The 22,012-nt window shown below is 34.9% G+C and overlaps 2 protein-coding genes and 1 pseudogene across 2 annotated transcripts; 1 reads left to right on the top strand and 2 right to left on the bottom strand.

Annotated features, from left to right (window-relative positions):
* The first annotated feature begins 2,768 nt into the window (after positions 1-2,768).
* LOC109241168 lies at positions 2,769-4,680 on the top strand (annotated as a pseudogene).
* A 6,104-nt stretch (positions 4,681-10,784) lies between these two features.
* Positions 10,785-17,107, bottom strand: LOC109241174. Its single transcript, XM_019407893.1, has 22 exons — positions 16,905-17,107; positions 16,741-16,797; positions 15,738-15,834; positions 15,584-15,652; positions 15,388-15,480; positions 15,042-15,165; positions 14,870-14,939; positions 14,715-14,756; positions 14,446-14,574; positions 14,251-14,361; positions 14,100-14,142; positions 13,961-14,002; positions 13,764-13,888; positions 13,666-13,678; positions 13,398-13,474; positions 13,178-13,285; positions 12,009-12,159; positions 11,838-11,914; positions 11,731-11,752; positions 11,457-11,623; positions 11,230-11,367; positions 10,785-11,148 (listed from the first exon to the last, which is right to left on the bottom strand). The coding sequence occupies exons 1-22, from the start codon at positions 16,905-16,907 to the stop codon at positions 11,098-11,100; spliced, it is 1,809 nt and encodes a 602-aa protein (XP_019263438.1). The 5' UTR covers positions 16,908-17,107; the 3' UTR covers positions 10,785-11,097.
* A 1,172-nt stretch (positions 17,108-18,279) lies between these two features.
* On the bottom strand, positions 18,280-21,180 carry LOC109241173 (mitochondrial outer membrane protein porin of 34 kDa). The gene is made up of 6 exons (XM_019407892.1): positions 21,023-21,180; positions 20,724-20,791; positions 19,851-19,961; positions 19,483-19,569; positions 19,162-19,370; positions 18,280-18,925 (listed from the first exon to the last, which is right to left on the bottom strand). The coding sequence occupies exons 1-6, from the start codon at positions 21,069-21,071 to the stop codon at positions 18,619-18,621; spliced, it is 831 nt and encodes a 276-aa protein (XP_019263437.1). The 5' UTR covers positions 21,072-21,180; the 3' UTR covers positions 18,280-18,618.
* Positions 21,181-22,012: the final 832 nt, after the last annotated feature.

The following is a 22,012-nucleotide window of genomic DNA, read 5'->3' as shown; positions in this document are numbered from 1 at the left end:
GCGAACAATTCTTTCTGTAGCGAATGTTTTTTTTTTTCGAAATTGTTTTGAACTATAGAAAACTGTGGTATAGAGGGTGTTTGCCTAAGCTTATAAGCTAGCTTATAAGTACTTTTTGGCTTATATACGCGTTTGGTAAAGTTAAAAGTGCTTATAAGTCAAAAATAAGCCAAAAGCCATAAGCTGGTCACCTCCAGCTTATGAATTTTTAGCTTATATAAGCACTTTAAGTTTGACCAAAATTTTTACTATTTTATCCTTAAAATATTCCTTTTTAGAACAAAATTCCCACATCGATACTCACTGTCTCAAGTATTTTATCAACCTACACCCCTCTCCCCTCCCCCCCACCCCCCCCTTTTAAGTCTGCAATTCTCATTAACTATTTAAGATACGCAAATTCTCTATTCCTTTGCATATTTGTACCTATGTGATTGTGTATTAATCTTTGAACTATATGTAACAAATGAGGACATATCAAATTTTTGGTGTATTGCTTTCTATGTGTTGTGGTGATGAAAACAGTGTTTATTTCTCTTCAAATATTTTGTTCTATTTATGTTTATTTTTTACTGAGAAACTTTTGTCAATTTATTAATTATTATAACTTATGATTATCATAAAATAAATTATATTATCATAAAAATTATCTTAGCATAGCACATTTGCATTTAAAATAAAATGACAAATAGAATATTTTATATTTGAATCAATTTGGAATCTAAAATTTTGAAGAAATTACGCCCTTATAAGTGTAAATAGTTCTAAGGTTATTTAAGTTATTTTAACAGAAAAAAAGCTTATCAGCATTTTTTTATCAAATAGTGCAGCAACTTATTATCAATTTCAGCACTTGTACCCAAACACGTAACCGTTTATTAATTAAATTAGTTTCAGCACTTAAAAGTGCTTTCAGCACCTAATGCTTATCAACTACTTCAAATCAGCTAATCCAAACGGGCTCATAGTACTTTTTTGTTGGAGTTATTTTCATCATGATTTTTATAAGTATTTTGAATAATATTATTCCTCTCCTGTTTGGCCAAGCTTTTGAAAGATTAAAGTGCTCATTAAAAAAGCCACTTATTTAGTTATTTTAGAGAATTACAATTCATTTTGAGACAGAAAAATATGTTATGATATTTCTAAGTACATAAATAAAATATATTTCAAGAATTTAAGAAAATCATAACGAGTAGATGCCAGAAAAAGTAAACGCATTGAACATAATGCAAATGCAATAGTCGTCAATTTTTTTAGGACGAGGGACTCGAGGGTATTATTATTATTATTATTATTATTATTATTCTGCTTACCATAGCTATGGCCTATGGGATATAATTTTCTGTTTTATTGTGGTGTATATAAATTAGATTTTCGCTTTCCAATATAATCAAAGGTATGTTCATCCTGATAATCTGGGCAATTCAATCTTGTATCTATTTCTCAACCATATTTGAGAAATTACTTATTAAATACCCAATTAAGTGTGATGCCAAATGTAATAACTTGCAATTTCATTTTTCTCTTTAAAAGGAAAAGAAGTATAGCACTTGATTATTGATTCTGTAACTTAGTTCAAGATACCATATATGTGACTTCTTCTATGTAGCATAACATGTTTGCTTGTTCTTTTAACAAAAAAGACTGCTCTTTTATCTTCTTCTTTGTTGGTTTGTTGGTTTGTTTTGAAATCTTGAATTCTTTGTTGGTCTTCTTGAAATTGTTGAGAGAGACAATGGGGAATCTGCTTTGCTGTGTACAAGTGGACCAATCCACAGAGGCTATAAAGGAGAGTTTAATGATGTGCTTGAGCCTGGATGTCATTTCTTGCCATGGTGTATAGGGAGTCAGATTGCTGGATACCTTACTTTAAGGTTGCAGCAGCTTGATGTGCGATGAGAGACAAAGTCAAAGGTGCCTAAATTAATATCGTTTGGTGTAAACACTCGTTATGGTTAAGTATCAGTTCATGTTACCATAACATAACATACTTTGGCATTTCAAATTTTCAAAGTCTTTACTTTTTGTTTTAACTTCTTTTAACTAATAAGAATCAGTAAAAGATTATCAAACCAAGAGAAGTTCAGTCACCAAGCAAGCAAAGTTGGAACGAGTCATTGTTGACTCTTGGATAGATGGTTGTGGGGGATTACTATATCAAAACAAAAAAAGTAAAAGATTGTTGAACTATTAATGCAAAGAAGATGTTATGTTAATAAATTTGTATTGTCTTGATCATCTCCTTTCTTCTTCTTCTTCTTTTTATAACTTATTTTACCTCTTTTACCCAGGGGAAAAAGTGGTTTCTACTTTTTTCTTGGTGACTCGAACCCTCCAACCTAATGGTTAAAGGTGGAGGTGTTCTACCACTATAAACACACTCGTCCTTGTATCGTCATCTCTATTTTCTGCTTCATGTTCACTGAGCCAAGTAGTCTTCAAGAGCACAAACAACTACTTCAGTTAACTTGGATTTCAGTAGATTATGTGCAGATAATTGGTATGGTAATAGAATCTAAAACGGTTCTTGCTAGACTGCCAGTTCACACTTTATAGCACACGTCTGTCTGTCCTTGTTCACCTTTAAAAACATTTAGGTTCTGGCTTCAATCAAGTGAAAGGACATCATGTAAACCACCTATTAAAATTATGGTAATCTAATATGGACTATCTCTTAACTGTGTGCAATGGCCGTAAACGACAGCATGTCCTTTTCCTTTGTCATTATTTTATGTTTAAAATCCTTCATTTATCGTGCAGGATAATGTATTGCTTCAATTCAATATCGTGCTCTGGCTGATAAAGCTACTGATGCTTTTTACAAGCTTAGTAATACTCGATCCCAGATCCAAGCCTATGTGTTTGATGGTATGAAAATCTGATTCCCTTAGATTTTTCTCTCTTGCAACAAGAAATAAAAAGCGATAGTAATATCTAAAGGTTCTGTGCGCTGCAGTTGCATGAGCTTGTGATTCAGCTTTTGACGAGCACAATGCTTGAAGTTCTCTTATTTGAATTTATTATTTCCTCCCAAATAATGGCCTCTCTCATGAGTGTGCAGTTATCAGAGCGAGCGTTCCAAAGCTAAATTTGGATGATGTCTTTGAGCAGAAGAATCAAATTGCTAAGGCAGTGGAGGATGAACTTGAAAAGGTAATTCATGCCCATCATAAAACAGTAGTATTAGGTAAATGATAAGCAATGATGGCCATTGTACTCATCTTCCTTTGGATGATATATAGGCAATGTCTGCTTATGGATATGAGATTGTTCAGACACTCATAGTTGATATTGAGCCAGATGAACATGTCAAGCGAGCTATGAATGAAATCAATGCAGGTATCATGTATAACCTTTTCCTTAAGCTAGTCTGATGTAGGTAACACATCCTTTCTCTTTACCTAATAGCAGTAATTCATCATATGTGAAAGTTCTCTAGTGATTTATAGATAACTGATAAAATTACGTGTGATCAGGTCTGTGAACCTACAAATATAGCAATTTCAGAATTATGAAGGGACCGGGATGTAAAAAACATGAAAGATAAAAAGATAACTTGGGATTGACTAAAATACATATTATGGTGGTATGTTATTAAGCAGAGGACACATGAACCCAGATAAAAGAATATGGATAACAAAGTAGAGGAAGGATTTGGCCTCTTAGATGCGCAAATTGTACCATGACTGTCTCCTTTTCTTGGGGAGAATCAAACGTTTAGCTTATGTGTATCTCAAGCTTGCTCATAATTCTCATGTACTGAAGCATGAGAACTTGATCGAGCTCAGTCTTTCGCTACTCGTGTTCCCCACCTTTGTTGATTTCAAAAGGGCCTAAAGTGTGTGATGATTCGATTTCCGAAATATATAAGTATAAAGAAAATGGCCTCTTGGTGTTTTCAAGAAAAGATCTCACTCGAAAGGAGAATAAATACTATTGTAGCTAGGTTTTGTTTGACTACATTGGACTATGTCAAGCAATTCATTTCTATTTTATCCATAATCTAAGGCCGGATGTAGTAATATTTTGAGCTTCAAGCTAATCAATCGTCGGTTTACATCAAACTATGGCAGCTGCAAGAATGAGAGTAGCTGCCAATGAGAAAGCAGAAGCTGAAAAAATTGTCCAGATTAAACGAGCTGAAGGTGATGCTGAGGCTAATTACCTGGCAGGGCTTGGGGTTGCTAGACAACGCCAGGCGATTGTGGATGGTTTAAGGGACAGTGTTCAAGTAATGTCCCAGGAACAAGTGTCTTGGACATGGTACTCATCACTCAATATTTTGACACCATGAAGGAAATTGGTGCCACGTCTAAATCCTCAGCAGTCTTTATCCCACATGGACCTGGTGCTGTTAGTGAGATTCCCACATGGACCTGGTGCTGTTAGTGAGATTGCAGGGCAGATTTGACATGGATTGCTCCAGGGTTCAACTGTCCAGCAACAAAATCTTTTGTAAATGTGTTTCACCATGTCTCGTGTGCTTGTGTTTTGTATGTAATGTTTCGGCCATTATTGTTCATTACATATGTGTAATTAGATGCAGTTTTTAAAGTCTCAGTGTAAAAGTCAGGTTTTAATGATTCGTTCACATATTACTAGGATGTGGAAGAGAGCAGATCTATGATGCCAGAGAGTTGTAAACTAAAGGTTGAATTAGTCATCTTTTACTTGACATATCCCCAAGCTGATCCAAATTGTCTACATCGGTAATAACATTCACTAATCCACAACTTTATTACAAATGGATTGTCTTATTAGATCCTTATAAAACGAAAGCATATCTAAAATTGAAATTTTGATTTAGTAGCCTTTATATTTTATAGGTAAGTTAGTAGCTTGTATATTTTTATAGGTATTTGTGTCTGATACATGTCAAACACAATACATTAAGAATCATATGATATATACACCTATAAGTAATTAATATATATACATATCAGAAAGTAAACTGTAAAAACATAACCGAAGGCTTTTACACTTAAATCGGATACTAAAGTCTTTCTAGCTTGATCTATAGAAAGATAATAAGGTGATCATCTAAAAAAGACAATGATATTATATGTTGTTTTAAAAAATAAAGTATTTGATGCCTTCACTCGATCCCTCTTTGCTCTGCACTCTGTATTCAATGTTCATCTATTTCTCGGCTCCCTCTTCTATTTCCTTCATTTTCTTATCCTCTTCCCCAGATGCAACTATTTATAGGGAAATTACCAGTTATGTCCATTTATAAGTAGTTCATTACAAAAATTGGTCAATTCATAAAATATTACTAATATTAGCCAATTAGTCATTTGTAGCAAAAAAATATCAAATTTTTGCTTTCTTTTGAGTGGGTGTTAATAGAATAGATTGGGTACATATTAAGGAGCTTAAATCTCGGTTTTGGGATGATTTGGTGAAGTTTTGAGGTGGATTGAATTGAAAATTCGAAGTAAAAACTGAACATGAAAAAAATGATACGTGTATCACACTGTGTATCATTTGTGTATCACATATGTATCATATTTGTATCAATTGAGTATCACATGTATATCCATGTATAGTTGTGTGTGAGATACATGCGTGATACATGTGTCGCAGAAGAATTTTTTGAACTCGATTTAATTACGATTTTGATACAAATCAGTCCAAATCACCTCCAATCTTCCTCAAATTTTGTATATTGGCTTATCTATATGTTTTCAATAAATTTCAACTATACCCATTGAAAAATTTCATTTTTTGCTTAGATTTTTGAAATATTGTAATTTTTTTTTGTATTCACCTTATTTGCTACCTCATCCATGAAATTTCCTTTCCGTCTTGCATCTAATTTTGCTAATCACACTTTAAAATATGGAAGGTGATTTTTGCATGTGATTCTTTGAGAGAAAGAACCTTATTTATTTGGTTTTTCAATTTTTATATGTACTTGGGCTAGTTTTGGTAAATCTATGACTAATGGCTAGAGGTTGGTAAGTTAAAACTTATTTGTGACATTTGTGTAAGTTTCCCCTATTTATAATCATTAGATAACATTAACATTGCTTCTCATTGCAGAAAATTAGTAAAAGGAAAAATAATAACTGTTTGTAGTCATTAGACAACACATAAATGTTGCTTTTTTATTACAAAAAAAGAGAGGAAAATAACAATAGAGTAAACTCTTAGTGTTGCAATAGAATTAAATAGAAAATTAAAGAAAAATATTAAAAAATGAGGAAAACGATAAAATGGGAATATATCATGTTTAGTAATAGTATCCTCTTGAGTACACAGTAATAGTAGCGCTAGTGCTGCAAGAGAGAATATGATCAAAAGGAGAGCTAAGCGATTAGTTCCATTAAAAATAGAGTTAACATGAATACAAGAAAATATTTAATGAAGATGGACTTGGACTGTAACGCTAGAACAGGTAAAACTTTAGAGTGTCTCATTGAGAAGAATAATGCATATCTTTATTTATTTTTTTCAAAATGAAGGAACAACACTACTACTGCCAAAATGGTTAAAAAAAAACAGTTAACCACCCATATTATCCACTAAAAAATGGGTTGGATAATGAACTTTTTAAAAACGGGTCAAATATAGATAAGAACCATATTACCCATTTAGAAAATGGATAACCAATAGGTAACCGATAACCAATGGGTCAAGCCACAAATTAGGGGTTTCTCACGTTAGGGAGACTAAGAATTCTCCCAAAAGTGATCATATGCAAAAAGTTATGGATAATATGGTCCGCCGCTTAACCCGTTTTTTATCCGTATTAAATATGGGTCGGGTCGGATAATTTACTTGTTTTTTATTACCCGTTTTCGACCCGAACCCTATCCGCCCCGCCCCGCCCGTTTGCCACCCTATCCGCCCCGCCCCGCCCGTTTGCCACCCTATCCGCCCCGCCCCGCACGTTTGCCACTCCTGCTACTACATACTTTAAGCATAATCAAATACTGCTTTAGGGATGATAGTAATGGCAAAATTACCATTAAGAGACCACATGATGCAAACAATCTCTCTAATTATGTGTAATGGATGAAAATAGTTAAAATCAATCCGATCAATGCCACACGGGTGATTTTATCACTAAATACGGATATTAAAATAAAGGAAAATGAAGGAAGAATTTGAGTACATGTGAGAATCTTTAAGAAAAAATAAAAAGAAGAACATAGCAAAACAAATTACGAAAGGCAAAATATGCTAGGTTAGAAATAAAAGTAAGGAACAAAAATGTACAAAAGAAAAACAAAAACAAAAACAAAGAGAAAACGAAGGAAAGGCAGCTTACATGATTTGGTTTTTGTTCTTCAGTAAGCTTAAAGAATTTGGTTATGTGTGGGTAATATAAAGGGAAGCTAGAGTGATTCTTTAATGAGAATGAAGAGGTACTATCAACCTCTTCATATTTTACCGTTTAGAAGGGTACGTTATTAAATTGAAATAAAGATTTTTGAAGAGGAAATTAAAGAGAAGTTGAATCTTTTTCTCTGTTGATTAATAATGATATTTGGGGTAAATCGATGCCTTTATTCCTATGTAGGTTTTCATTACTATGTACATAATTAATAGAGGATTTGTAGGGGAGGGAAGAAGTTTGAAAGAGGAAATAATTAGCTATTAAGGTCTATCTAATAAAGAAACGGTTATATGTAGTCTTATAGAGATTATTGGGCTAATAAAAATAAGATAAATGCAAAAATGAGGGGAAAAACTCAAAAAAATGAGAAAAAAGATACTCCCTCCGGTCCAAAATAAGTAATTTTTTGGATGTTTTCACACAGATTAAGAAATCCACCTTTTAGCATTAATTAGCAATGGAATTGACCATATTAACCTTTACTATCTCACATAAACACTCTTAACACATATTCCAACACTATTTACTCCAAGGACAATGTAGGAAAAAAATAATTAATTCTTGAAATCTGGAAAAATCACTTATTTTGGACCACAAGAAAAAGGCCAAAAAATCACTTATTTTGGACCGGAGGGAGTAAGTGAGTTTCTTGGTCAAAGAGAGATGCCACCTCACACTTCTATTTGCAATTATATATATAGATATAGATTCATAGTTTTCTCTTGGCGTTTATACGCATTTTCGACTTGGTTCTTTCAGCTTCACGTCATGCCGACCCCCAAGTTTTTTCTAATGGATCCACAATTACGTTAATGTTCCCGCTTCGGAATAAGTGTGATAAACGTAGAATTTCTCGATTTGAGGATCTGACCTGCTTTTAAGAGACTTCAATAGCTTTATTAATGTGTGAGGCCACATCCTTTGGCAGAAGGTAGCCGGGAAGTCGTCGGGACCTGGGGCTTTATTATTCAGATTCCCATTCTTCAAACGTGATCTCCCGTCTAAGCCACGGACGGGCTAAGATTCCATTCGAAGTAACGTAACAGGATTCGATGTTGCACCATCTTCCATTCTTATCGGGATCCGGAGAAGGGGAATCACTTTATTTCGACTATAAAATTTGGTACCAGCATGCAAAGGTTCGAATCCTTTTACTCCAGATTATGAACACTGCTTCTGCTGGGGAATCAATCGGCGGGTTATATCAACAGAAGAAAAGAAGAGATTTCGAGTTTTTTGTTGATCAGGCTTCCATTCAATAGAAAACTCTTTCAATTCAACGAAAGAGATTCTCATATTCCCACCACTTGGATTCATTTCAAGTCTCGAGTTCTTGTTTAGAATTCTCGTATATGAAGTTCGATGAGATCCTTAATAATATCCTAGAAAATTCATGATTTATTCGAGAAAAAATTCAAATGAAGATCGCCAAGATCTTTCATGGCGAAGTGCATACCTAGTCGCTGAATGAAAGAAGGGGGAGGAGCTGAAAGCCACTCTTTAGTAGGGTTCGACTTTTTTTATTATTCCAAATAATAAAATAATATAAAGAAAGAAGTCGTTTTTTCTGTCTACCAAGACTTCGCAATTACCTTCTACTACAAATCAAAATTTTCTATTATTAATGCATTGTATAATGACTGGACCTTGAATTAGATTGGAGAGCCCGATAGGAAATCTAAATAGAAGGCTCTATGCGGGCTCAAAGGCGCAAAACAGTTATTTGGAAACTCTTTCAAGCAAATCCTCGTACATGGTGAATAACCAAATTCCAATTGAAATAAAATCTTTAGGATAAATCAATGCAATTTAGGAGGAATCAATGAGAGCATGAGCGGCTACGATGTTATAAGTTCTTCGTCTTGACCGAATCTGTAACCTTCATTAGCTCTTTTGCTTCTTGAATTCGATTCTTTATTTTTTATTTGGTCGTAGAAAAAAGTTTTGTTTTTGGTTTTTATTGATGTTTTTATTTTGACTAACATTTTCATTTGTATTCAAATTTAAAAGAAGTAATATATATAAATTACCCTTTTTGGTGGGATGGATTGTTCTTTATCCAAAGATATAGAGAGTGCATAGTAGGCGACCTGCTGAAAAATAAGGTCAAATTTTGTATAAGATAAGTTGATTGAAGAAGTTTTATTTAATTAATAAAATTTCCTTCCCCACACTACAAGTGAAAGGGAAAAAGTCCGAACAAGGGTGTTCTATTCTGTTGGTAATAATAGAACAATTCTGTTCGTAGGAACCTTCCATTATTCTCCTTCCTTTCCTTTTAGATCTGAGGTAGTACTAATTAATGCTTGAATTGCTCCTATTAGAAATAGGGCTACTCTTGGGATACTTTTCGAGAGATCTCCTCCAAATCACTGGTATGGCTATCAAAATCGTGAGCATTAGCATGTAGCTATGCGATTGTCGTCGCAATTATAGTAGCTCTGTTATTGTTTGATTTTTGGTTGTCTCTTCTCATCAATGGACTCCTGACGTATACGAAGGAGTGCGGTTCGTTCGAGAAATTCCTACCTCTCTATCTATCTCTGAGATGTTTGGATTTTTCAAAACTCCATGGACATGCAGAAGAGAAATACTATCCCTACTCGTGTTTTTCGTTGCTAATGAACGTTGAATTTGGACAATTAATGTTTTGTTATTTGTTGTTTTTGAGTTGCTTTCCTCGTACAGTCGCATCTTAGTATTATTATTAAAAAATGTAGTGACTGATTCCCACTGAAACGGAAAATTGGTACTATTTCAACAAAGTCTACCACACGTGCAACACTTGTTCTCATGTAGGAGTGCTAATAGCTGGCCAAACCATAGTATCCGAATTAAGATAACTCAGGAAAAGGAGCAGAGTAATACCGCTCAAAAATATTTAGCAAGAAAACTGGATTAAGAAAAAAAATGATTCAAAGTGACAAAGTGAAACCAACTAAACACGTGTTATCATGTAAAGTCAGTAAAATATATTATTTACTCCCTAACTTATAAGAAATTGAAAATACCAATCTTCCCTGGTCAAAATGCGACTGCTTCCATTGCTTGTATTCGAAGTGTATTTAGGATCTGGGCACAATTCAGCTTCCATTTCCAACATCTATCTTGTATCCCAAATCGTTTTCCTTTTTTCTTTTTCAAAATTGTCTAATATCAATTAGACGAAGTGTTTGGCAATACTAGAATACTTTTGATAGACATGTGATTAATAACGTTCATACAATAAATTTTCTGTTGGCCTCACCTAATTATACTCTATTAATTATACTCTATATAAGTGCTGCTACTGTTCTCAAACTGCTAATGGATCAAATTAAGTGAAAGATTTGGAAGTGTTGAACCAAAAAAAAAAACTTGCAAACTGAATTTCAAAAAACAAAAAGAAGAAAAGGATAGAAGTCTGATCAATAGTGAAGAAAACTGTAGGCTGACATATTAACTTTCACATCTTCGGCAGATTATAATAATCTACTTTACTCACTGGCACCTTCACATCCAAAACCAACATAGAAAGTCAGGGGAAGCACATCCGTGAACTTGAACTTTGGGTTTGCATAACCTATTATTTCAGTTTCTAAAGAGAAATACTATTAGTTTTTGTTGAATACTGGATCATGTCCACCAGCTAGTTAACAAACGAAAGTTCCAAGTCGAAACCAATACATAACTGCTCGGATTACAAGAAGACTACTAAGGAACTACCAAGAGATGCCACTAGTTGAGTATCCAGAGAGGTTCACGAATCTTCAAGCAATTTGAGATTTTTGGCGCTCATACTGAAGAATAGGCTCTTCCACCTGTAGACACAAAAATGTGACAAGATTGATTTTCAGCATTGTGAAACATAACCAAGTTCCTCTTGAGAAATTGATGTATACCATGCTTGCTTTCCTCTTGCGCTTATCCTGACTGGACCTGCTACAGTTAACTGTCTCAAACTCATTACATTTGTTGGTGCTTCCATATGATTTTCCATTCTCATTTCCAGGTACAAAACTCGCACTAGAAGCTATGGGCTGCAAAATGTCGTATGTTAAGAATTATTCCTGCAGAATTTTCAGTAACAAACTTTTCAGATTAATGACAAATTCATGAGTGAACCAACCTCAGGTCTGCTTGTTGGTGTGTTTCCATGGTTCCTTCTCTTTGAGACCGTTTGATCGCTCAAGGCAGAGCCATTCTGGTATGCATCAGATTTGCCTCTTGTGCGTGTGAGATCTGATCCAATTGAGTGGAGAGCACCACAAGTGGATAAATCTGTAGGATGGTTTTCTGCGAGTACCAAAGCTGTCTTAGCTTTTGTGATATTAATCTTGATGACAACCATAAAGTGAATTGAGTAAGTACTATGGGAAGTTCTGAATAGTTGGAGTTATTACCTGATTTGTTCATGTCCACATCCTGACCAATGAACATTAGTAAAAGAATGAGTTAAAACTTTGGCAGTGCATAAGCTATTGAACTCATATAAACTCGTGATTATTACCATGGCATCTTGCTCTAAGACCTTCTTAACCTCAACCAGCCTTTTCTCAGTCAAGTCAGAGTGGATCACACGCTTGCCTGCAATAACAAAAGCAATCCAGCAAATGATGGTAACTGTTATTTATGTCTTTCTATTCCGTGCAAAGCCAAAAATGCAGTTTGCCAGTGGTACCTAGCCTGCGGTTGCTCCCAGCCTCAACAAAGCCATCTTGTGTCATTTTATCTACTAGCTTCTTCACAGTAGTTCGATTTGCCTCTCCTCCTAGTTTACTTTGAAGATAGCTAATAGTCACATAGTTCAGGGGAAGAGCATGATACAAAGCCTGAAACAAGACAGTGCCACTAAATACATGCTTTCTGGGAATTAAGCATGTAAATTCAATACAGCTCATAACAAAAACTTTTCAATTAGTGAAATAGAAAACTGGTATATGCGCTCCTCTTATAACTTTGAGAGCTTCAGTTAACTAAATGAGAATACTAAACCTCTCTCCTCATTCTGTCGGATCTTATTTGGATATTTAATCTTTCCAAATCCTTCAAGCAGGATTTCATGTATCTGATTTATTTAAAATTCTTAAAATATATAAATCTATATTAAATCAGCATCCATTGACTTAAAAAACATGGATCCCCCCTCTAACAGAACCATTACCTTCCCCCCTTCCTGGTGTCCTCTCAAATTGTCTAGCACCCAGAACACAAAACTAGATTAACACCAGGAAATGTATCGAAGGGGAAAAGATGTTTATTATGAGTAATTAAACAGCACCTGATAAATGACAGGTGAACCAACTTGACCCCTTTGATCTCCATCAAGTGAAGTCCAAAGTACTTCTACTTTCTATATCAAAACAACCTTTTTGCACATGCAGCGTCTGAGAACATCAATATCCCATTTCACATTTTGTAACTACCTGAATCACTTATATTTTTTTCATTTGATCTGGTGATTTGGGGAGCAATTGAAACATTCATCGATCTGGGTGATGGTGGGGATGGCACGCATAGAGCAGAATTTACCTTGACAAGGTAGGTGTGCAACATGTAGAAGCGAGGAAAATGAAAACTCTATAAAAACAGAACTCTGTATAAAAATGACCTGCTCTACCTGATAATTTTAGTTGAATTGACCAGTTCCAAATAGAAGAATGAAAAAGGGCAAAAAGTCGGTCAAGAGTTTCAAAATCCATCCATGTATATACAGATAGATTCACAAAGTGAATAGATGAAAAAATACTGATCAAAGCAGCTTCATGTAACATGAAAATGCATTTGGAGAAGGATAAGAGTGCACCCATTTAGATATCATAGGACAATGGCGAATATGAAAAGTCTCACCTTCATGTACATGTAATCGTTACCCTTGTCATGCTGCAATTGGTTGCTTCTTGGGTATTGTTGGCCGTCAATTTCTTCTTTCACAATGCCGAACTCATAGTTGAATTTCTACAATTGAGTATTAGTTGGAATAGTGGTATTCCAAAAAGGATATATTACGATCAAATGAAGGAAATATATATATGGAAACTATTAACCAGTAAAGGAAAAGTTAACAAACCGTTTGCGTGTTAATAATGTAACAGTCAGTGCCAACACTTGAAAGAATGCCTTCCTTAACAAGCTTTTCCACAATTTCTGAAATCAAAATGAAAGGAAAAAGAAACTGTAGAACTACTTAAATTTGATAGTAAAGGTGCTTTATTCATCTTAGCTTTTTCTAATGGTTTTTTTGGGCCAAAAATTTAGGCACTGGATGAAGATTATTTGAACAATCTCCTTTATGAAGCGTAGGTTTAGCATGCCCTCATTAGAGGTCCTTCCATTACCTTCAACCAAGACCTGCAACCAGGATAGCATATTAGGTAAACTGGCCAGTTGTGGGAGAAACAGGCACTTTACATGACCACCAGCACCAGAGCTTTACCTCTGAGATGTCAGGGAAATGAGAGAGAACATCAGTCACTTTAATTCTGTCAAGGTGGTATGAGTTGATCCACTCCTTTAACCTATCAAATTGTCGTTCAACTTCTGCTGGATCCTGAGTATCATCTGAAAAATCAAGTAGCACATTAGAGGTACTTGGCACTATATCCAGCAAGAAGTTGGCAGTAGTAACAGTACCTTCATCAGCCATATTACCATTATCCTGAGCATCTTGCTTCTCTGTGAAGAGATCATTTCTTAGTTAGACTTGTGTGATTCAGAAATACTGAAGTAGGAAATGTTTAAAGAATCCACCAAGTGTAGACACATGTATTACCAATTGGTGCAACTATGTATTGGTCATCATCAGAGTGACTGAACTGAAATATATCATCATTTCACAGACTTTAGTCCGTGCAAACAAATTTAAGAGGATAGTAAGTGCAGTCAAGCTTTACATAGGATTGAGGAGAGGAATAATGTTCTACCTCACTGTCAGATTCACTGTCATCTCCCTGAAAGGAATCAGCTCCCAAGCTCACACTATTATCTTGATTATCGTCCTTCTCATCCTCACAAGGATCAAGCACGCTCTTAACCTGTGCAATACCCACATAATGTTAACTGATTGAACATTAAACTGAAAACTATTAACTCCTTCTTCCTGCAATAACTGGCAATACCTTCAGAGCTAACACAAAATGCTTGCTGTTGACATCGCCAACCTCCATTTTTAAAGGACTTTTAGCCCATGGATTAACAGCCTCCTCTTCAGTGCAGCTTCTAAAGAAAGGAGGCTCATAATCAGCAGGCTGCACAACCAGCAATTCTGTTATGAACCTTCATGTGACCAAAAAATTGACAAACCAAGTGACATTTGAGACTAAAATGTTAAAATGGTAAGATTATTGGAAGTTAGGGAAGGACAAAAGAAGTTGAGTGAAGGGCTTACAGTAACATCGTCATAATAAAGGAGCTTCATCAGTATCGTTCGCTGAAAAAAAGTAAAATTAGAAATTAGAAACAAGATAAATTTTTCAAAATACATGAATCAGCAATGGTTAATGAATGACGAAGCATGTCTTAATGAATAACATAAAGCTTTACCTCTTCTGGCATCTTATCCAAAGTTCTCATCAGCTGAATCAATGTACGGATCATTTTACAAGCAGAACTCCTGAAAGGGTGCTACTTCTTAACTCAAAGGTTCTAGCTATCCAAAATCAACTAGCATAAGACAAAACAATAAACAGGAATTTTATCATATCAATATAATTACCTCATCTGATTAGGTGTAATTTCAGTGGTTGAGTTACACTTGAATGTTCCTCCTTTCTTCATTCCAATGCGATTGACATTCATTGACACTTCTTGGCTGTCAGTGTTTGAGTAAGAGAAAGAAACTGCAAGTAGAGAACCAGAAGCATCAGTTATCGTCAAGCTCCAAGAACGAGTTTCAGAAATGATATAAAATTAACGTAGAACAGCTACTATTTAGCTTTTTCATTATTTTAATCCATACTATTATTAAATGATGAACTAATTAGCCCTTGACATCATTAATCCATTCAAAAATATGACTGTAACTACAGTCCAAATCAAACCATCTTATCTTGTTGTCATACATGCATATTCCTCGATCATTGGTCCATCTATTGTTTCGCACACGCAGAACAAGAGTGTTTTAAGATACTTCTTCTGCAACGCATCATAAACACCTACAAGCAACAAAGAAATGTAAAGAACTGACAGGGAAGAATATAAAACTTAACACAAAGTATGTCTAGTCAAGTATGGCAGACTAGCGAAAGATCAACATGCCTTTTTCCATCCAATCAATCAGTCGACGTGATTCGGCATCCATGGGCATGAGCTTCTTAATTTTCATCTCTGTTAGTGATAGAAGCATTCACTGAATTAACTCAGAAAACTGAAAGAGACTGTTAACATGACAGGTTTAGCAGAAAAAGGTTACCTAAAGCTGGAACAGATTTATCACTGAAATATTCCTCAGGGAAAAGGCCTCTGACGTAAGTAATGTTGAATAAAGCAATGCGCAGCAGGTTCCTTGTCTGTTTTTTAAAACCAAGAAGGAATACATGAGTACGTAAATGACACATGAGATAGTGACAACTGAAAACCATGAAGGACTAGGAATTTGAAAAGTTAGATTAAATGACAAATAGATCAAGTGACAGTTCAAATTGGCAAATTAACCAGAGAGACAAACACAGCACAGATTATCACATTGTAAAAGCTGAAAAACTCATAAGTTAATTCATGGAAGAACTTGATAATTTCGAGTTTAATGCCTAAACTTCTCGATGGATTTACCCAAACTAATTTAGTAACAAAAGGATCACAGTACGACATATATTGTTTTTGCATTTGTAACTGGAATATGTTAGTTGTGACACTCGCTGGAATATTTTAGCATAGAGAAGTTAGCAACCAATAACCATAATGTTGGAAAATGGTCAATGTAGCGTAAATAACACAGAGTAAGGCAGGTCGATACAATTTCAGAATATAATACAGAGTTTTGAGACGAAATGAAGTTAACTTCTCTATCCAACAAGTTACTTAGATCAGGTTCAATGATATTTCGCACCAGAAGTTCGCTAACAAAGAGATCTAGAAATAATCTAAATAACCAAAGCTGAAGATGTAATCAACGCTCTAACTAAGATTCCTATCATAGCTACACATAGACTCTATGCTTGCGTGCCCTTATAGATAATTACTGTTCGTTAATACCTTTTTAAATATAATAAAGCTGAAAATAGAAGAGGTCTAAAGGAACTGAGTTTTCTTCCAACTTTTTTAGGAACAGATTCAATTTTCGAGCTCCTTATAAAACTTATCTTATATAATATAATCTCGTAAAATCCAATATAAAACGAAAAGAAGAAGACAAATTACGAAAAACAAAAATACAGTCGCGATCATAATTAGTATGAAGTTAACAGGTTATTTACTAGGAGAAGTGAGTCCTGCTCCGTAATTTCGGACTCCTTCAGTTTCTGCGCCACAACCTGTAAATTAGATAGAAAATTAGAGTGACAGTATGTGAAATTAACAATGAATCGAAATCGAAAAGCGAAATTGAACTGAGAAAGCATTATATCTCTGCTATGCGCACCATCGTTTTCCCAGATTTCAATAGAGAGAGCTAAGAGTTGATGAAGAGTGAGCGAGAGAGAGAGGATGGAGAATTGAGCTGAAGTTTCTCGAAATGCTTTGTGAGAAATGGAAGAAATTGGCGGGAGTGCAGGGGACGTGAATTTATATAAGGTATAATAGCTTGCGCAACGCAGAGTGCGTGATATAGTGGCTTAAACAGTAACTTTGGAGAAAAGGCAGGGGGTTCTAAATTTTTAGTTCTTTCTTTTAAAAGATAGAGGTTCTTCGATCTAAAATTAATTAAGGATAATGCGTTAAATTCATTCCTTACTTTTCTTCTTTATCATAATGGTTTATTTATGTTCATTAAAGCAAATCAATTTTACTAATCAGTTTTAGTTTACTTGAATATATCACTCATGCATGTCTAACAAAGTAACTTAATTATTGAACATCCACTAATACGGACTTAATAACGGGTTTGGCTTTTTATAATTTTTTTTTTTATCTCCAGTAATAAACCAATCAAGAAGTATATTGACACTTATTAATGGAAAAAATTTGCAAATATTTGAAGAAAAGCTAGTGTTCAGAAATAGATCTAGGACCAAATTTATTGAGAAGGTATCCTCCAACCACATTGCTTCGTTATGGCACCATTACAAGATAAATGACAATTACATAAATTAACCAACTATAGAAAACTATAGTTGTTGTTGTAACCAACTATAGAAAACCAGCCTCTAGCAAACTGGAATACCATTTTCGCCTGAAATCGGAATGCCTGGGAAAAAAACGTCTCTCACATCAGTATAACAAAGTAAAGAATGACATATTCTGAACAGGAATAGACTGCCCGCAAAAGCACATATAAGTGCTCAAGAAGTAGTTTATATTCCAATGATCAATTATCGACAAATACCAGATGAGACGATGGTCACCGAGGCACGGCCTCTAGTGTCGAGGTATTCTACCTCAGCACTGAGGCGTAAACACTGTTGAAACCTATTAATTAACGTGTTAGTTAACCAAGAATCTATGATCTCAATGTTCGGAGACCTGCCATGAAAGCTGAACTGAAAAAACTACTTGAATGCCTCTTACACAGAATACTGTTTCGACTAAGTGATATGCATTCAATCTAATTAAAAATAAAGGATGCAACTAGAAGTGGAAAACTCCCTACTAGTAGCTTGTCATCAAAATCTCTGGCATCCCTGTTTGAAAGCAAATTGTTTCTGAAAACCTTAGAAATTAGTACATACAACAGTAAAACAAACACACAGCAGCAACGTCAGAATGGCAACAAGAATGAACTAGAAAGAGCATCGACAGAGGCATCACCTCCTTCTAAGTAACATTTTAAACGTCAACTGCTCAGCAAAACAGATCCATTAGAGCAATTTATGGCTTGATATGAGTTTTATTTGAGTGCAGCCATTACATGATAGTCTCAACAGTTTCTGAGCTGTAAACAAACATGTACTGGTCAAAAAAATATTCAAATTTGGCAGTTGATTATGACAAAATCTCAAGCGAAACATCTAAAGTCTTAGAATATAGGGTACCCATCATCATTTTTGAAAAGGGTTGATAAGAATGTATGAACTTAGAACGAAGAGGCATAGGTTCAAGCAACCACCTAAATTTATTTTTACAGAGCAAAAACCACCACAGAACAAGTCTTCAAATTGCAGTAATCCCCTCGTGTCTATGGATTTAAGATAACAAGTCTATGGCTTGAGAGCCAAAGCGAGTCCAAACTTGGCACCCTTGTCAACAGATTTTGTGTCCACTTCTCCTGAAATGGTGAAAAGAGACTTCGGGCGCCACTCATGTTGAAGCAGAGCACTAGCCTTGCCAAAGTTGTTAACCCTTGCCTTCACACTTGTCAAAGGATCTAATCGATGTTGAGTGCCAACGGTGATGGTGTTCTCATTGGTGGAGAAGCAATGGGTCACCTCAGCCCCAACAGCAGTACTTGTGAAAGGGCTGACTGTGTGGTAGTATGATGCACTCAGATTATCACCCTTGTCATTCCTGGGGTGTCATAATACACAGCACATTAAAGATCATGCTTCTAAGAACTCAAATAAGCATATACCCATAAAAGTATTCCAAACTATGCAACAAGAGATTAAACCTATGATCATTTTTACAACAACTTTCTAGTAGCATAGGCTAATGAACTAACATAAAACCTGTATACCTAAGTTGACATTTAGAACATGCTGAATTTCAAGTGGACACATGCTACAGTAATGTTAATCACTCACAGATTCAAAGAAGCAACAAGGTCAGCATTTGTGAAGCTCAAACCAGCATTGCATTTGGTGAAATCTCCAGTCTTGGTGTCAAAGGATACATCAGTTCCAAGAGCAAGAATGTTGGTACCCACAACACCAGAAAAGTTAACAATGGGGTTTGCTGTCAACCCAACGCTGGTGCTTATCCCAGCATAGTCGTGTAAATATTGAACTTCCAACTGTCAAGATCAATACAAAAATAAGAACACGCAGCTATTTGACACTTCACTTCTTTTTCTGTTTTTTTTTATACCATATATATATATGATGCCATATGATATTGCTAGTTACCTTTCCAGACCTTTGATCAGGAACTCTGAAGCTTAAAATTGTCTTCAACCCGGGAGCAGCTTCATCAACCGTAATGGTAGTGAAGAGCTAGCATAAATACATCATTTAGTCAGATCAACTGCTTTGTCAATATCCATATTCCCAAAAAGAAAAAGGCAAACATATTATGCTTAAATAATACATCTCAAGCAGCGAAGACAAAAGAATGAAACATTAAACAGAAACCAATCTACAATTAATCAGAAGTTTTTTCATTATCAAAAAAAAAATTAATCAAAAGTTTTTTTTTCATACGCTCTCTACTTACCTCTCTAGTTACTGGTTAGAGGAGATAAAAAAATGACAAAGGAGCAAACAGCAGTACTCACGTTGGAATTTGTGTCTACTTTAATGTCGGTTGTAATATTCTTGTTCTTCAACTGAGTGTTAACATCAGCCAAAAACAGATCACCTTTCTTTGTTCCTGATGAAGTAATAGCCTGCCGAAGGACACAAAGGTTATCTAACCAAACAAGCCTAACAGTAGGAGACCGAAGTAGATAAAAAAATAAGAGCGAGTCAATAAGCAACATGCAGCAGTAATTTGCATTTGTAATCCAAGGGCAGTACATCCAATAATCAAACAGATTTGTTTCAACAAAAAGAAGAGAGAGCAATCAGCCTGAAGCAAAATAATTGTCATAACTACCTTCCTATCAATCCATAAAAATGAGGTGAAATTACCAATCCTGGTAAAATATTTGCCAATCCAAAAGTTTCACAAGCATATGGAATGGCTAAATAGTAAATACATCAAAAGTAGGGTTTCGAACAACTAATATATTAATGGAACCAAAGCCGAAGACTATTACATGCATTAAACCATCAAAAAGATGTACTAATGTCTAAGTGTACACATACTATGCTCGTCCTTTCTCCGTCCCATTATATACTATGCTCGTACTTTCTCCGTCCCATTGTACATAATGACTTATGAATAATATTAGTTGAGTTCAATTTGAAATGGAATAATTAAACAACTACGTATTTTTTTTTACAGTTGTGAGATAACAATTTTATTTGTGGAACAGTCCCAATTGCAAAAATTGGTCTTCATTAAGTTGATAAGGGAGAACAAGTTCGTTTATATCGAACAGCCACAATCAATTGTGATGAATTATACAATACACAAGGAGATTCAAACTAAAGGAGCTAAATTAGCAAAATAAACAGATCCGTAACAAAAAGGAGGAGAAACTCACAACTCCGGTGGGAGAGTAGGTGGTAATAGTGAACTTGTGGTCACTCTGGTAGTCCTTGTACAATAGATCTGATTATTCAAAGCAATACACAAAAATAATATTACCGACAGAAGCAAGAAAAAAAAAAATGAAAACACAAAAACCAAATCAACGCCGCATTTTATCTAACGAATAACAACTGAAAATAAATAGCACAAACGAAATCATTTCCTATTTCGCATTTTCATAACTTGATAAAAATACATATATATGTTTAAACGTGAGAAATCAAAAAATATTAGAAAGAAAGAGAGAAGAACCTCGAGTCTTCTTGCCGATTTCAGTGTAAAGACCAGGTCCCTTGCCCATGATTAAAAGCTAAAATCGGAGTAACAAGAAGAAAAGAAGAAAATGCAAAGGAAGCTCTAGTTCTGGACTCTGTAGCTGCAGTAGAGGGTGCTGGGGTTAGTATATAAGTGCTGCAATGCCCTAATTCTTTGGTCTCTTTTTGAACGGTGTGCTATTGCGTAGTGATCTCAGCCGTAGATTTGCAGCTTGTGAGACAATGCTTGCCGCTTAGGACCGTCCATTTTCTGCTTCGAGATGCGGACTTATGAGGAGGGTATTTGTTAGCAAATTAATTACAATAAAATTTGAGATATATATTATAGTATAATAATTTGGACTTTGGAGTTTCGTTTGCTCTTGTTTAGGGGTGTGCATTCGAATCGGTTTATCGATAAATCGAATCGATTATTTGTTATCGAAATCGAAATCGAAAAAATCGAAACCTTATTGAAACGATAACGATAAGCATATGTACAAATCGATAATCGATAAGTAATTATCGATAAGGGTCAAAATCGAATTGATAAATCGAATGCACACCCCTAGACCGAAGACACTTGTTAAATGAGTAATTACCTATTTGTGTAGATTAATATAACATACAGAATGTATATATATTCCGCTACTATTTTGAAAGCGGCTATACAATGTTATTTTCCCTAATCTATACCATTTCCTTTACCCTAAGTCCCTTACCCTATTATTTCCTCTACCACATTTAAGGAATGACCATATTTAAAGATCAAGGGAATGAAGTTCAAATTAATGGAAAACAGAATTAGCCGTGATGATGTGTTTTGTTTTGTTTGTTTTTTTTATACCGTTGGAGTGTTGGTGACATACATTTGATCCCTTACTTTAGTTTTGTTGCATGTGCTTGTTGACATAATTTTTATATTATAAATGGTGTTCGTCTTATTTTAGCTTCTTTTTGTCCATATTAGTTAGGCGCGTTTATAGCG

Source organism: Nicotiana attenuata, unplaced genomic scaffold (assembly GCF_001879085.1).
Source record: "Nicotiana attenuata strain UT unplaced genomic scaffold, NIATTr2, whole genome shotgun sequence".
Classification (NCBI taxonomy): Eukaryota; Viridiplantae; Streptophyta; class Magnoliopsida; order Solanales; family Solanaceae; genus Nicotiana; species Nicotiana attenuata.
The sequence above is the reverse complement of the archived record's forward strand: the minus strand, read 5'-3'. Positions and strand labels throughout refer to the sequence as shown.

Excerpts from the sequence above, each read along its gene's own strand:
- LOC109241173 (XM_019407892.1), bottom strand. The coding sequence starts at position 21,071 with ATGGGCAAGGGACCTGGTCTTTACACTGAAATCGGCAAGAAGACTCGA. Across the intron at positions 19,570-19,850 it reads AAGTAGACACAAATTCCAAC|CTCTTCACTACCATTACGGT; the intron begins GTGAGTACTGCT and ends TATTTATGCTAG. Across the intron at positions 18,926-19,161 it reads CTTGTTGCTTCTTTGAATCT|GAATGACAAGGGTGATAATC; the intron begins GTGAGTGATTAA and ends ATGACACCCCAG.
- LOC109241174 (XM_019407893.1), bottom strand. Across the intron at positions 13,286-13,397 it reads ACATTATTAACACGCAAACG|AAATTCAACTATGAGTTCGG; the intron begins GTTTGTTAACTT and ends ACTCAATTGTAG. Across the intron at positions 11,624-11,730 it reads TGTGGACATGAACAAATCAG|AAAACCATCCTACAGATTTA; the intron begins GTAATAACTCCA and ends TGGTACTCGCAG.